The sequence below is a fragment of the Anomaloglossus baeobatrachus genome, chromosome 3, assembly GCF_048569485.1.
Source record: "Anomaloglossus baeobatrachus isolate aAnoBae1 chromosome 3, aAnoBae1.hap1, whole genome shotgun sequence".
Classification (NCBI taxonomy): domain Eukaryota; kingdom Metazoa; phylum Chordata; class Amphibia; order Anura; family Aromobatidae; genus Anomaloglossus; species Anomaloglossus baeobatrachus.
In genome coordinates this window covers 656,076,803-656,093,580 of record NC_134355.1, presented here as the reverse complement: position 1 = coordinate 656,093,580, position 16,778 = coordinate 656,076,803, and the positions used below count along the sequence as shown (strand labels likewise).

Genomic DNA, 16,778 nt, shown 5'->3' with positions numbered 1-16,778 from the left:
GATCGCTGCTTAGCTGTCAAACACAGCGGCGCAGCAGCGATCATAACGTCGCTACATGTGCAGAGAGCAGGGAGCCGTGCACACTGCTTAGCGCTGGCTCCTTGCTCTCCTAGCTACAGTACACATCAGGTTAATTAACCCGAAGTGTACTGCAGCTACATGTGCAGAGAGCAGCGCACACTGCTTAGCGCTGGCTCCCTGCTCTCCTAGCTACAGTACACATCGGGTTAATTAACCCGATGTGTACTGCAGCTACGGTACATGTGCAGAGAGCAGCGCACACTGCTTAGCGCTGGCTCCCTGCACTCCTAGCTACAGTACACATCGGTTAATTAACCCGATGTGTACTGCAGCCACATGTGCAGAGAGCTGGGAGACTGCACTGGCAGCGTGAGAGCGGCAGAGGCTGGTAACGAAGGTAAATATCGGGTAACCACCTTGGTTACCCGATGTTTACCCTGGTTACAGCTTACCGCAGCTGCCAGATGCCGGCTCCTGCTCTCTGCTCGCTTCATTTCGTCGCTCTCTCGCTGTCACACACAGCGATTTGTGCGTCACAGCGGGAGAGCGGCTTTGAAGAAAACGAACCAGGGCTGTGTGTAACGAGCAGCGATCTCGCAGCAGGGGCCAGATCGCTGCTCAGTGTCACACATAGTGAGATCGCTAATGAGGTCACTGTTGCGTCACCAAAACCGTGACGTAGCAGCGATTTCGGTAGCGATCTCACTATGTGTGAAGCACCCCTAACCCTTTTCTTCCTTCCATTGTTTGTATCTCCACGTGCGTTCTACAGCAGCCTTCAGGTGTTTTATGGTGGTTATGATATGCACAACCGAACAAGGTGAGCCTTTCTGAGTTGTTTCTCCTTCGATTTTAGTTGATTAAGACCCTATTTTGTGCGATTTTCTTTCCAGCTTTTATTTACTGAGGTTTTGGAGTCAAACTGAGAAGAACCTTCAAGTTTTTGAGGAGTTTTGCATTTTTCCTGGAAATGCTCTGTGTGCACATAGCCAGATACCTCTCCAAAACTAAAGGGTACTTTACACGCTGCGATATCGCTAACGATATATCATCGGGGTCACAGTGTTTGTGATGCACATCCGGCGTCGTTAGCGACATCGCAGCGTGTGGCACATACGAGCGGCCTTAAACGATCGCAAAAGAGACAAAAATCGTTGGTTTTGGAGAGGTCGTCTAAACACCAAAAATCGTTGTCTCGTACGTAGCGATGTTGTTCGTCGTTCCTGCGGCATCACACATCGCTACGTGTGACACCGCAGGAACGACGAACATCTCCTTACCTGCCTCCACCGGCAATGTGGAAGGAAGGAGGTGGTCGGAATGTTACGTCCCGCTCATCTCCGCTTCTATTGGCCGGCCGCTTAGTGACGTCGCTGTGACGCCGAACGTGCCTTCCCCTTGAAGGAGGGATTTTTCGGCTGTCACAGTGACGTCGCTGCACAGCTATGTGCGTGTGACGCTGCCGTAGCGATAATGTTCGCTACGGCAGCGATCACCAAATATCGCGCGTACGACGGGGGCGGGTGCTATCGCGCTCGACATCGCTAGCAATCACTAGCGATGTTGCAGCGTGTAAAGTACCCTTAAGGGGCACTTTGCACACTACGACATCGCAAGCCGATGCTTGCGATGCCGAGCGCGATAGTCCCCTCCCCCGTCGCAGCTGCAATCTCTTGTGATAGCTGCCGTACCGAACATTATCGCTACGGCAGCTTCCCATGCACTTACCTGCCCTGCGGCCCTCGCTCTGGCCGGCGACCCGCCTCCTTCCTAAGGGGGTGGGTTGTGCGGCGTCACAGCGACATCACACGGTAGGCAGCCAATAGAAGTGGACTGGCAGAGATGAGCGGGACGTAACATCCCGACCACCTCCTTCCTTCCGCATAGCCGGCGTGAGCCGCAGGACGCAGGTAAGGAGATGTTCCTCGCTCCTGCGGCTTCACACACAGCGATGTGTACTGCCGCAGGAACGAGGAACAACATCGTAACATCGGTTCTTCCGAAATTATGGAAATGATCGACGCTACACCGATGATACGATTTCGACGCTTTTGCGCTCGTTAATTGTATCAAAAACGATTTACACACTCCAATATCGACAGTGACGCCGGATGTGCGTCACTTTCGATTTGACCCCACCGACATCGCACCTGCGATGTCGTAGTGTACAAAGTACCCCTTAGTGTCCACACAGCAGAAACTCTCCAAATCCTCCTGAAAAACTTGAAGTTTCCACTTAATTTCTGCTCAGAAGACTCCGCTAAAAGACTCTGTGCACATTTCCTATTGGCAGTTTTTGAAGGACCACTTCTTTTTTCATTGGAGGTGAGCAGGGAGAAGAAACCAGGTCACGTATGTCTGACTAGTATTCATGCGGCTCAGTCCCCGACCGCTGTTGAACTTTATTTTTCTCTGAATGTTTGCAGCATTTTAAAGTCAGATATATCTAGCGGAGATCATACAGCCACTGTCAGATACACGCTTCTTGATCCACGGGTGACCTGCATCCATGGCCAGGCTCCTTGTAAGCAGCGCTCTATACCACAGGACGGCACAGAAGAGAAGCATTGCAGTGTCTGGAGTAATTAGTCATGGTGGCTAGCATAGTGGGTGAAGCCCGGTGATTTCCATGCGCTATAGCGGACTAGCTGCTTATTGGGGCTCGCAGTGTCGGGAAAAATAGTCAGTCGGTCGATGGGAGCGTGGTGGCAACTGGCCTAAGTCAGTGAAAAACGACCGGCCAAGGGGCACTCACTAACCCGGTACAGTGCGTGGAACTAAATGCCGGGTAATGCCCACCAAGGTGGGTGTCGCACTCGCCAACTTTGCCTCTCACATCCCCCTAACTTGCAGTCCCTGATTCTGCAAGTAAGCCGACAAAGCAACACAAGGCTTTTTTGGTTGCGTGACTTCATGTTGTGTATATATGTATGACCCTACAATATGGCCGCCTTGCCACATAACCTGAGTCTAGCCCGGACCTTTATTTTTATTGTCTGAGTAGGAGAGCAACCAACAATTTTTAATCATTGTCCAGGATCTAATTCTCATCCATTGTTATTCACTTTTACCATCAGTGTGGCGTCTATTTTTCACACATGCAAATCATATACCGTATTTTTCGGACTATAAGACATACCCTGGTTTTAGAGGAGGAAAATTAAATTTTTTGCTTAAAATGTGGTCATGACACACTATTATGGGGCGAGGATCTGCTGCTGACACTATTATAGGGGTAATGTCCCCAAATTCTCTACTATGGTACTCCATCCTGGTAATGACCCTCCTGCCTTGTATATGATCCCCATCCTTGTATATATGTCCCTCATCCTGGTATAGCCCCCATCCTGCTCATATACCCCCATCCTGCTCATATACCCCCATCCTGCTCATATACCCCCATCCTGCTTTATATCCCCATCCTGCTATATACCCCTATCCTGCTATATACCCCTATCCTGCTAATTACCCCATCCTGCTATATATACCCCCATCCTGGAATATGCCCTCATCCTGCTATATACCTCCATCTTGCTATATATTTCCATCCTGCTATATACCCCCATCCTGGTATATGCCCTGATCCTGGTATATGTCCTCATCCTGCTATATACCCCCATCCTGGTATATGGCCTATATCCTATGGCACAGAAAAAAAAATAAACGTTTATACACCCCTTTCCTCACTTCCTGCAGCATCTGTCGCCTTCCTCTCTGTGTCAGCAGCAGCGCCGCTGACCTGTGTGGGGCCGTTCCCCTGCAGCATCGTGATGTCCTCCTGTCTGCCGGCCGCTGATGTGTGAGGAGAGGGCGCACAGGGATGACGTCATCGCACCGCTCTCTACACAGATCAGTGGGCCGGCAGACAGGAGGACATTGCGATGCTGCAGGGGAACGGCGAGTATACCATACTTATTCACTGCCCCCCGCGCTGATGATGATGATACACGGGTGCAGTGACCTTAGCCACACATAATCACTCCAGGCTGTAGTTGCCAGGGATGATCATGCGGGCCGGCTCTTTACTATGCGCGCATCCCCCGCCCTTCATCCTGCCCACCTGTCAGCGCCGGCTTCAGCGCTGAGAGATGATGGGCGGGAGGATGGGCGTGCATATTAAATGAGCGGGTCCACGTGGTCACGGCAGGCGCTGCTATAGCTTGCGCATGCTGCCTATGACCCGCTCCACCGCAGCACCCTCATTCCCCGCAGCCCTACATTCAGACCATAAGCCGCACCCCCCACTTTCCCCCAACATTTGGGGGGAAAAAGTGCATCTTATAGTCCAAAAAATACGGTATATCTTTTTTTTGTAAACCTCTGCTACCCATTCATAGTAGAAAACAGACTGACCTCTGATGACCCGTGGATCAAGTCTTTTTTTTGGTTATTTTTCATGAATTCATTCACTTGGATGGGTGAGATTGATCTAAAAATCTGATAAAGATGACATTTTTTCTCCTTTTTTTTTTGTGGACGATCAGTCTGAAAAAATACCCCAGAAACGTGAAGATGGTCATAGACTATATTAAGTGTGTGGTCTATCTGTAAAAAAACATGGATGACTGAGGGGATTGGGACTCAGGGATTTGGGTCACACAAAAGGACGTCGTTTGAAAAACATTCACTGAGGCCCTATTAAAGGGAATCTGTCACCAGGTTTTTACCACCTAATCTGACTGCTGATAAAATCACTGTTTAATCAGCAGTAGATTATCATTACAGGACTACTTGGCGAGCTGCAGGCAGTCTGGATCTGCAGCAGAGAAAACAGTGATTTTATCAAAATAACAGCAAACAGCTCAGTAAGTGACATCGCTAGAATCAGGGTCTCCGTCTTTACATTATGCTGCTCTCAGATGGGGGAGCAAAAACCTGGTGACAGATTGCCTTTAGGCCTCACTCACACATCCGTGTCTCTTGTACGTGTGACGTCCGTTTTCACATGTACTGGAGACATGGACACACGTAAAACCATTAAAATCAATGGGCTTGTTTTGACCTGGACCGTGTGTCTGAGTGCTCCAGATTGTGACATATCTGTCTTCTGCTGGCAGCACAGATTTCACGTGGACCGCACACTGATGTGATCCGTGTGACACGTACTGGAGGAAACATATCACTGAGAAATAAATGTATTTTTAAACTTCCCTGTCTCCGGCTCTGCTGTTGCTTATGGGCCTGCTCATTATGCTCATGAATATTCACTGCACTGACTGTGGACTGGGAAGCAACAGCAGCGGTGGAGACAGGTAAGTATACAAGTTCAAGTTGGCACATGGACAGACATATGTACCTACACCACGGACTGTGCAAAATGTTTGGGTTTTTTTTGGCACGGACGTGTGAAGGGGGGCCTTAAACACATGTGGAAAAAATGGTACCAGTGTAATCACTGTTTTTCCATCAGCGTCTGTTTTTGGCATCAGTTGTCAGTGTTTTTCACAGATGGATATAGAAATAAATTATAAACCTTCTATACTTTTCAATGTTAAACACTACAGCATACAGATTATACACTGCTGCCCTCCGTGTGCTCTACGTGTTTTTCATGGATCCCCATAGACTTGAATGGACCCTTGTCAGCAATGATACCTGAAAAAACGAATACTGTCTGTCTCTGTGTGTCTCGCACGGACTCACGGTCTGCGACATAACACAGACATGTGACTAACACCATAGACTATAATGTATATGTGCCGTATGCATGAAAAAAACTGAACCCCCCCCCCACCCCCAGACACAACATGGAGTGTGAATGAGGCCTCAGAAGGTGTGGGACGTAGAATATGTGAGGTGCAGCGAGGGGGCTAACTTTCTGGTAAATCCTATAATGCTGTGTTCACATGGACCATTTTTATACTCCCCCCCCCCCCCTTCCTGCATAAAAAGGCGGTTGTCAGAAATCCTCACCATAAATTATGCTCATTTTTGTTTTTTTTTTGTTTTTTTTTGGTGATAAGACATTTTCATATCAACAGGTGAAAAACTTTAAAAGAATTGATATGCTGAATTAAAAAAAACAGCCCCATGTGATTGACATTTCAGAAATCGCATTCATTTTGTGTTTTTACTGCACACGCAAAAAGGAGCGCTTAAAATGCCTAAAAAAGGCTGTGTGTGAACAAGCGTCTGAGGTGACCACAAGGCCGGCTCCAGATTTATACAGATTTTTCTCTCCTTCCTTTCCAAGATCTCTGACTTTTCTATTTTTTCTTCATTTTTTGCGATATGAACAGATGTTTTTATTTTCGGCGTCTGGGATCCATATGTCTTTCTGGTCTTTTTCTTCTGCTCTGCCGTGGGCACCACGATGGCTCAGTGGTTAGTGTGGCGCCCTGGACAAGCCAGGGGCCACAGAGCACAACACCCACACACCCCACACTCCCAGCAGGCACACCAAAGCCAGAACAGAAAACCCTTGTTGCCTTCCTCCAGGGGCTGATGATCACACCAGGGGGTGGGCCAGGCGGTTGGTCCCGCCCACCGAGGAGTTCACAGTCATGGAGGCGGGAAAACCAGGCAGATTTGTTTTGGAGAGGAGTGAGATAGAGTCGAGAAGTGAAAGCGAGAGGAAGGAAAGTGGTAGTAGAGCAGCCTGAAGTTGGTCCGGGTGTGTGGCCTGGACAGATCAGCAAGGTTGGCAGACGGTGGTGACCGTCTGCAGGAGTGGCCGATTGGAGTCTACCGTAAGGACCGTGGACGGGCGGTGGCCCGGCGGTACCGGACCGGTACACAAAGAGAAGCCAGCACCATCTGGCAGGGGCTTTTCGGACCCCGGCAAGGCTAGGAGTCGCCGTGAATTTGCCGAATCCGTTAATGAAGGGGACCTCCTGGGTTTCCAAACAGTCAAGTCCCGACAGAAGGCAACCGTCCAACCGAGTGAGAGAGACACCGCCACCGCCAAGGCAACCGTTTCTCAGGGCCAGCGCATGCGGGCAAAAGGGGCTCCTCCAGCCCATATCCAAGCCGGGGAGCGGGTTACCGGTGGGAACCCATTGGAACCGTACAGACATCTTAGGTGCAGGGAAAGGCAGTCACCACCAACCTGCCGGGAGCAACAACACCGCAGCCGTCTGTGGGACCCGTCCACCCAGCCGTGTGTTTTACCGAGAACTGTGTCTTCATCATTGGGCTGAGTGAGTACCACCGTGCCGTGCGGCACAGTGCTGCCCCCGCGACCCTGCACCTCTCCAGGCCCCGTAACCTGCCTGCCATCCATCCCTACCCCATCACCGGGCTCCGGGACAACCAACCCCCTACCCACGGAGGGGAGAACTAACAACCAAGCTGCTCACAGTCACCGCTCCCGGGATCCCCGTCCAGAGCAGCGGTGGTGTCACCAAAATCACCACAACCATGGGTGGCGTCACGGACAATATCCATTATCAAAACCCCCACAACCAATCATCCACTTTTCACTCACGGGCGAGGAGCGCCGCTCGAGTCCCCGGGATCCGGTCCACCGCTCGAGCCACCACCGAGCAGCAGCAGCGGCCGCAGCAGCAGCGGCAGCCGGACCCGAGCAGTGGGAGAGCGCAGCGTCCCCTCCTCCGCCCGCGAAATTAGCACTTCAGTCTTGTGGTGGCTCAGTGGTTAGCACTACAGTCTTGCAGCACTGGAGTCCTGGGTTCAAATCCCACCAAGGACACCATCTGCAAGGAGTTTGTATGTTCTTCCCGTGTTTGCGTGGGTTTCCTCCATGTTGTCCGGTTTCCTCCCACACTCCAAAGACATACTGATAGGGACTCTAGATTGTGAGCCCCAATAGGGACAGTGTTGCCAATGTATGTAAAGCGCTGTGGAATTAATAGCGCTATATAAATGAATAAAATTATTATTAATTATTAGTTGGAAAGCAACGTGAACAAAAACTACAAAAAAAAGAGCGATTCTGCCATCTTTTTCTTTCCTTTTTGGCAGTAACTATAAAGGATACATATTATGATATATTAGGAGACTTACGCACGCGGCAATGTCTACGTTCTTGGAAAGAAGTGGTGGGGAGATTTCATTAGCTATATATATATATATATGTATATTCTTGACTCTGAAAATTGTAGATTCACATTGAACGCATCAAAACTATGAATTAACACATGTGGAATGAAATACTTAACAAAAAAGTGTGAAACAACTGAAAATATGTCTTATATTCTAGGTTCTTCAAAGTAGCCTCCTTTTGCGTTGATTACTGCTTTGCACACTCTTGGCATTCTCTTGATGAGCTTCAAGAGGTAGTCACCAGAAATGGTTTTCACTTCACACGTGTGCCCTGTCAGGTTTAATAAGTGGGATTTCTTGCCTTATAAATGGGGTTGGGACCATCAGTTGTGTTGTGCAGAAGTCTGGTGGATACACAGCTGATAGTCCTACTGAATAGACTGTTAGCTGCTTTTTTCTTGCCATAATACAAACTTTAAGTAAAGAAAAACGAGTGGCCATCATTACTTTAAGAAATTAAGTCAGTCCGAAAAATTGGGAAAACTTTGAAAGTGTCCCCAAGTGCAGTGGCAAAAACCATGAAACACTACAAAGAAACTAGCTCCCATGATGACTGCCCCAGGAAAGGAAGACCAAGAGTCACCTCTACTGCAGAGGATAAGTTTATCCGAGTCACCAGCCTCAGAAATCGCAGGTTAACAGCAGCTCAGATTAGAGATGAGGTCAATGCCACACATAGTTCTAGCAGCAGACACATCTCTAGAACAAGTGTTAAGAGGAGACTTTGTGCAGCAGGCCTTCATGGTAAAATAGCTGCTGGGAAACCAGTGCTAAGGACAGGCAACAAGCAGAAGAGACTTGTTTGGGCTAAAGAACACAAGGAATGGACATTAGACCAGTGGAAATCTGTGCTTCGGTCTGATGAGTCCAAATTTGAGATCTTTGGATCCAACCACCGTGTCTTTGTGCATTGCAGAAAAGGTAAACGGATGGACTCTACATGCCTGGTTCCCACCGTGAAGCATGGAGGAAGGGGTGTGGGGGTGCTTTGCTGGTGACACTGTTGCGGATTTATTCAAAATTGAAGGCATACTGAACCAGCATGGCTACCACAGCATCTTTCAGCGGCATGCTATTCCATCCGGATTGCGTTTAGTTGTAACATCATTTATTTTTCAACAGGACAATGACCCCATAAACACCTCCAGGCTGTGTAAGGGCTACTTGACTAAGAAGGAGAGTGATGGGGTGCTACGCCAGATGACCTGGCCTCCACAGTCATCAGACCTGAACCCAATCGAGATGGTTTGGGGTGAGCTGGACCGCAGAGTGAAGGCAAAAGGGCCAACAAGTGCTAAGCATCTCTGGGAACTCCTTCAAGACTGTTGGAAGACCATTTCCGGTGATTACCTCTTGAAGCTCATCAAGAGAATGCCAAGAGTGTGCAAAGCAGTAATCAAAGCAAAAGGTGGCTACTTTGAAGAACCTAGAATATAAGACGTATTTTTAGTTGTTTCACACTTTTTTGTTAAGTATTTCATTCCACATGTGTTCATTCATAGTTTTGATGCCTTCAATGTGAATCTACAATTTTCAGAGTCATGAAAATAAAGAAAACTCTTTGGATGAGAAGGTGGGTCCAAACTTTTGGTCTGTACTCTGTGTGTGTGTGTGTGTATATATATATATATATATATATACTAAATATATACTGACTGTAGTACCCAGGCGTCGCCCGGGATAGTAACTGTCTCTCTCCCAATCTCTGTCTGTCTCTCTGTCTGTCTGTCTCTTTCCCCATCTGTTTCTCTCCCCGTCTGTCTTTCCTCGTCTGTCTCTTTCCGTCTCTGCCTATTTCCTTGTCTTTTTTCCTTCTCTGTCTCTTTCGTTGTCTTTTTCCTTCTCTTTTTCCTTGTCTGTCTTTTTCCATGTCTCTGTCTCTTTAACTGTCTCTTTCCCTGTGTGCCTCTGTTTGTCTCTTTACCTGTCTACCGCTGTCTGTCTGTCTCTGTCTTCATGTGTCTTTCTGTCTGTCTCTTTCTGTCTGTCTGGCTTTTTTTTCCCTATCTGTCTCCGTTTGTCTCTGTCTCTTTCCCTGTGTGCCTCTTTCTCTGCCTATGCCTGTCTGTCTGTCTCTGTGTGTGTCTGTGTGTCTCTGTCTGTCTCTACCGATATCATATTACCTCACACATAAGCTTCTTATACTAACAATTTCCTTTGTTCCTATAGCAACCACTCACAGCTGCTATTAATAACCTGTAGTTCACAGCTCCATTGATTTAAAGGGAACCTGTCACCAGAATTTTCGCTATTAAACTAAAAGAATCCCCTTCTGCAGCTCCTGGGCTGCATTCTATAAAGGTTCCTCTTGCTACTGCCCCCCTTTCAGACCTAAATAACAACTTTATAAAATATTAGCTTTTGCTATGGTAATAAGGTTTGTTGGCCCCGTAGCGGGCTGCATTTCGTCTGTTATCCCCCCTCCTTTCGCTGTTCGCCGTCCCCCAGTGTTCATTTACATAGATGAGGCCGCCCTCATCTTCCGCAGTGCTCCGGAAGTCTCGAGCATGCGCAGTGGCACTATCGCGGGACTGAGCACTGTTTTCAAAACATGAGCGCCGGTGATGTTATTGCGCAGGCGCGAGATTATGGGCAGCGCTGTGAATGTCATCACCAGTGTCATCCAAGTACTTGTCCATAATCTCATGCCCACACTTTTACCTATGCCTCTACCGTTATGCACTTGCGCTGGCCATTGCTTATTTTTATCATCCCCGTTTACCTTTTTTGAAAACAGTGCTCAGTACCGCAATAGTGCCACTGCGCATACGCGAGACTCCCGTAGCACTGCGAACGATGAGGGCGGCCTCATCTATGTAAATGAACACTGGGGGACGGCGAACAGCGGCAGGAGGGGGGATTACAGACGAAATACAGCCCGCCCCCTTATCTCTTATGAAGCCTACAGGCTGGGCTTTGTAGTTCTACAAACATGGCAGTCGTCAGGGCCTTCAATCTGCTGCTGAGACAATGAAGATGGCACACAGTAATCATAATGGCTGTCACAATGGACACCTCCCTCATTGTCAACCTCTTCCATGCTGCAGTCAGGATTGACAGCAGCATGTAAGAGGTTAAACTGCTGTGATCAGAGCTGGCTGTGAGCCCAGTATTAGAGGGTGCCGGCTGTATGGAGCTGTCAGCATCTGAGCTGGGGAAGTGGTAATCTAGGCAGAATAATCCTCAACTAGGCCCTGGTCACTAGGGTCAGTTACTGGCAAATGTCCATAGCAACCAATCAGAGCGCAGCTTTTAACAAGATATAAGCCGTGCTGTGATTGGTCGCTATGGACGACACAATTGTCTTCATTTGCGGCCTGTATAAAGTATGTGCGTCAGCGGCTGGACTTACTTTGTACAGTCTGATCGCATACATAGGATGCGCTGGGACTGGCTTCCCCGCACAAGCCCGTACTTTGCCCACACCGTTGCCCTCACTTCTGTGAGCGCGGTCGGCGCGTTGTGACGTCATCTCTCTGAGCGGCCCTCGCTTACTGTTGCGCAGCACACGCCAGGGGGCGGGGCTTCTTCAGAGCGCGCGTTTGTCGGGAGCTCGCGCGGTGTGTGAGAGATTCAGAGGCCGCCGGCGTCGGAGGATCGGTCTGGTCACGGTAAAAGGAAGCCCCAGATCGCCATTGTCCCTCCTCTGCTGCACTATACGTGCAGAACTTCCCGGCTCTCCTGTTTTCTTCCCTCAGGCAGCGTGAAGCTGCTAGAAGCCTCCAGGCCTGGCAGATATCTTCAAGACCTGGGCTATGGCCGGCATACAGCCCCTCAGATACCCCCTGTCTGCCAGGAATATGGCTGCTAACATGGGACTGGCCAATAGAAGTAACGAAAACCCCTCTCCTGCCACAATCAATATGGCCTCTGGTGAAAATCTGCTGTTTCCACGGCCTGAAGGTGCCACGTCCACTCCACCGGCTGCTAATCCACGCCAGCCCTATAGTATGGCGACCATGGAATACTTCTACCCACGTCTTCAGATCGGGGTGACCGAGCCGATGCTGGTGACCCAGGTATTGGACCCACATCACATTTTTTGCCAGCTTCGGTGCATGTCTCACGAAATCCAGCGCCTCTCGGACGCCATGCACCAATATTACGAAGTCCATCAGCAAAGCTGTGGAGACCAGCCATTAAGATTGTCTTTAGCCTTGGGGCAGCCGTGTGCGTCTTACGGCGAAGATGACCAGTGGCACCGCTCGTTGCTGCAGGAGTTCTTCCCAGAGAAACACCAAGCTGTGGTCATCCATGTCGACTCTGGTAAAAAAGAAGTCCTAGCCGTGACGCGACTGCGAAACCTTGCCTCCGAATTCTTCCGTTTGCCTGTGTACACGATCCCTTGCACCATGGGTGGCATTTCCAATAACGACTTTGGCTGGGACCCGATGTTTGTAGCTGATCTCCGTGCTTTATTGCTCCAAAAGCACGTTGTTGCCAAGATCGAGTGCTACAATTCCTACGAACATTTCTATGTGGTCAACCTGTTTGCTGAAGATGGCATGAACTTCAATGGCTTAGTTGGGATGAAGTTAAAGATCCCTAGAACCTGCCCTGTTAAAATGATGGAGCCACCACCCGAAAGTATCACAAAAATTCCTGTGAAAAAACCTCAACAAGCTCCCTATAACCTCAGATATCCTCCAGTGGAACTTAAGACAGACAAGTTTGAAGACGCAGTGGTGGAATCCATCATCGACCCTTCTAATTTTTGGGTTCGAATTGAAAAATTTGCTGACAAACATAAGGAAATGATCACAGGGATGACAACGCTGTATTCCCAAGCCTCAAAATTGGAAGGTATCATAACTGAGCCGAAACCAGGACAACTGTGCTGCGCTCGGTATCATGATTTATACTACCGGGCCGAAGTTATATCAGTGGATAAGAAGCAAGTGAAGGTTTTCTTTTTGGATAATGGGATATTGGAGACCATGGACTGGTACAACATCAAGGAACTGCCCACAGGATTCTCTAAACTTCCTGCACTGGCTAATAAATGCTGTCTTGCCGACACGTACCCTCTAGAAAACGCCTGGAGTCAGGAAGCAATCATAGCCTTTAAAGTAGCAGTCTCAGATAAAAAGCTAGTCATTTACGTGATGTCGAAAGATGCAGACGAGTATACTATAGAGATCCTGGACCAATCCAGGATTCAAGAGACTAGCATTGGAAAAATACTTGCAAATGAAGGACTTGCTCGGTTCGAGGAAATTGATTCTGTACACAGCCATACCAGCAGCAAAGTTGCTCATGTTGAGTCGGTTAAGAGTGATTTAAATCCATCTGTTAAGGTCCAGAAGATCGCTCCTGCTGACCTCTATGATGAAAACTCAGAGAGTCTTCTCTTTTCTCCCTTTGAAGAACAGTTATTTGAGCCTGGCACTACCATCAAGATCGTGGTGTCAAACATTGACCACCCTGGATATTTTTGGTGCCAGGATGCCGCCTCCAAACAAGACCTTCAAAATTTGATGAGCGTTCTACAGAACCATTGTGTGTCGACAAATTGCCCATATATCGATGATTCGCTTGCTTGTCTGGCAAAAAGTGCGCATAATAGAATATGGTACAGAGCGATGATCACTGAGGATCTGGTAGACATGTTACAAGCCTCTACCGTTGAAGTCTTATTTGTGGACTATGGAAAACGAGAAATTGTGCCCGTTGAAAATCTCCGTGCCTTAAACAGCGAATTTTTCCAATTAAAGGCTCAGGCTTTTAGGTGTAGTGTCTATAACATCATTAGCCCTACAGGAAATAATCCTTTTGTTTGGGATGATAAAGCCATTGAGGTTTTTAAGGATTTTGTTCAGAATAGCTCCAAGGGGACCGAATTCCACTGTTTAGTTTACGCAACTGCCTACATGGATAATGAGCTATTTCATATTGTTGATCTGACAACCCCGTTTTCCAGTGCTTCCGATACCTTAGTAAAAAGTGGTTCTGCAACACCTCTTCATCACACAAGCCTGGCACCATCTGTACAGCTTCTCTCCTACTACTATACAATGCACGGGATTAAGTATGGCAACGACGAGGAGATCTTCATCAAGCATGTTGACTCTTCCTTAATGTTTTACGTGCAACTAATTAGAAGCGGCAGTGCCTTAAAACAGATTTCATCGAATATCACGAAGTTTATAGAAAAATCACAAAAGAAAAAATTGCCCTCCATCACTGGAGCTCTGTGCCTGGCGAAATCCAGTGACCGCCGGTGGTATCGCGGTCTTATCCTATCGAAAGATGAAGTCAACCAAATATTCTTTGTCGACTTTGGAAACACTGAAAACGTTTCAAATCAATTAATGTTACCGATTCCATCTACTGAATGTGACCTTTTACTGATGCCAATGCAGGCAATAAAATGTTCCTTGATCGATATCCCACCCAAGGTTCCTGCAGAAATTGTTTCCTGGTTTAAAGATATCGCTTTGCATAAATCTTTGAGGGCTCAAGTTGTTTCCAAAGACTCACATGGAACGTTATCAGTAGAACTTTATGACGGAGACTGTCAAATTAATGCCGTTATCAAAAGTAAATTGGGTTTGAAGGTTCCAAAAGAAAAGTCCGATCACCTGGCACCTGACCAGCCCAGGGCCTTCAAGCAGGATCATTTCACAAAAATTCCTGATAACGCAAGTAACCAAGAAAGAACAACTTCTTTCTCCGTTGGTAAAACTCTTAAAAACAGAGAATCCAATTTCCATAGCCATTCGGCGATGCGTCAAGAACCAGAACCACCACGTTACAGACAGAATCCAACCTTTCAAAATAAAGTGGAAAATAAAGATAATTCACGGCGTAATGACTTTAGTTCACAACAGAATCCGACCTTTCAAAATAAAGGGGAAAACAAAGATAATTCACGGCGTAATGACTTCAGTTCACAAAAAAAGACAGAAGGCTTCTCCAAACTTTCATCCAGCGGTTCTTCTCAAGGGCGAGACAGCAAACAATGTGGAAACAAGACCGCTTCACAAAGTCAGGCCTCAGCAATTGCATCTGAACACAAATCTCAACCAAAACTGCCAGTGGTGATGTTAACTGATATTCCCGTGAGAAAAATATTTCCAGGAATGAAGGAGCATGTGTACGTTTCCCAGACCAACTCTATTTTTGACTTTTATGTCCAGGTTGCTGAAGACAAAAGGTTGGATGAGATGTCGGACATTTTGAACAGCAAGATGAGTTCATCTGAGGATCTCCGCGATGAAGACGTGAGAGTGGGAAACGTTATTTGTGCTTATTTTCCCGAGGATGGACTGTATTATCGGGGAATGGTGAAAGGAACGTCCAAGGAAGGATTATCCATACAGTACATCGACTATGGAAATGTTACCGTCATCTCCAACTGTAAGAACTACAGACTCCCACAGAAGTGTCTTTCCATTCCCATAATGAGCATTCGCTGCTCGTTAAATAAGTCTGAGAAGGCATCGTCCGCACCCAACCTGGAGGAGATGCTGGCTGAGTTTTCTAAAAGAACGAGCGACGTTCTTCTAGATTGTGAGTTTGTGAAACAAGATGGTCTGAAGTGGGAGGTTATTCTTAAAGACGAGTTGGGTTGTATTAATGACCTGCTGAACGAAGAGGAGAAAAACGTAGAGGAAGTGAACAGAATGGTCATGGAGATCGCAAGGGAGGAGGAAACGTCTGTTCAGTCTTTTCCTTGGAATTTGCCACCACTTGGAGTAGCCGTAAAAGTGTACATTAGTACTGCATATAGCCCCGACTGTTTTTGGTGTCAGCTGTCGGAGGCGGATATAAACTCTTTAGCATCACAAGTCCATGAGGCTGGAGAACGGTGTGCCAAGAATGACGAGTTTATTGGAGCCCTTAAAATCGGCAGCCCTTGCAATGTCCTGTTTAGTGACGATAACCACTGGTACAGGGCTCTCGTTACCAAAATGGACGCAGTTCTGGTGACCGTCAGGTTTATCGACTACGGTAACGAAGACTCGGTGAGACGAGACCAAATCCGGCAACTTCCTGCATCCTTGGTAAACTTTCCTCCCCAAGCGTTCTCGTGCTGCTTGGCTAACTTTGATACGAAAGATGGAACCTGGCTTTCGGAAGGAAAACAATATTTTTACGAAAGGTTTACCGAAGACGCGCTGGACTTAACAGTTCTTGAAGTACAAGAAAGCGCATGGTGCCAGATACCGATGGCAATTGTAACCATTGACTATAAAGACGTAAATATTAACGAAGAGATGAAAAACTTTTGGCAAGGCGTTCAGAGTATGGACCTGGAACCGGACGACTTGAGCTCCGTAGATGTAATGAAAACCGATCAGCTTCATAGAAGTCTTGCTGGAGAAGACCGCCCCCTACAGAAGGATGTGACAGGAGATGACGTCTACCCGGATCAAGGCGAAGAGCAAGAAAGTGAGACAGATGATTTTAAAGGTGAGATGATTTGATTCAGCTCTTGCAGACTAATACTAACTTGCGTTCTAGGCTTCTTTTTCCTTGTAGATTTTTTTTTTTTGAGCATACCCACTGATCCCGGCTTAGGCCCTGTGCACACTTGCCGGTTTTTGCCGCTGATTTCCTGCGGTTTTTCTACATGTTTCGCTGCATGTTATGTTCATAAGATCTCTGCAGTGATTCAAAAGCAAAACCTATTGGAAAAAATAATGCTGTGCGCACTATGCGGATTTTGACAGCTGCATGTTTTGCTGTGGGATTTCCGCAGCAAAACCAATTGCATGTCACTTCTTTTCCACACGTCACTGCGGGATTTC

The 16,778-nt window shown here is 47.6% G+C and overlaps 1 protein-coding gene across 1 annotated transcript in view; it reads left to right on the top strand.

Moving 5' to 3' along the window:
- The first annotated feature begins 11,576 nt into the window (after positions 1-11,576).
- Positions 11,577-16,778, top strand: part of TDRD6 (tudor domain containing 6) — a 277,890-nt gene continuing 272,688 nt past the window's right edge. The window contains exon 1 of the mRNA XM_075341613.1: positions 11,577-16,440. Coding sequence (XP_075197728.1) covers positions 11,781-16,440 — 4,660 coding nt within the window. The 5' untranslated portion in view covers positions 11,577-11,780. The remainder of the gene's footprint in view (positions 16,441-16,778) is intronic.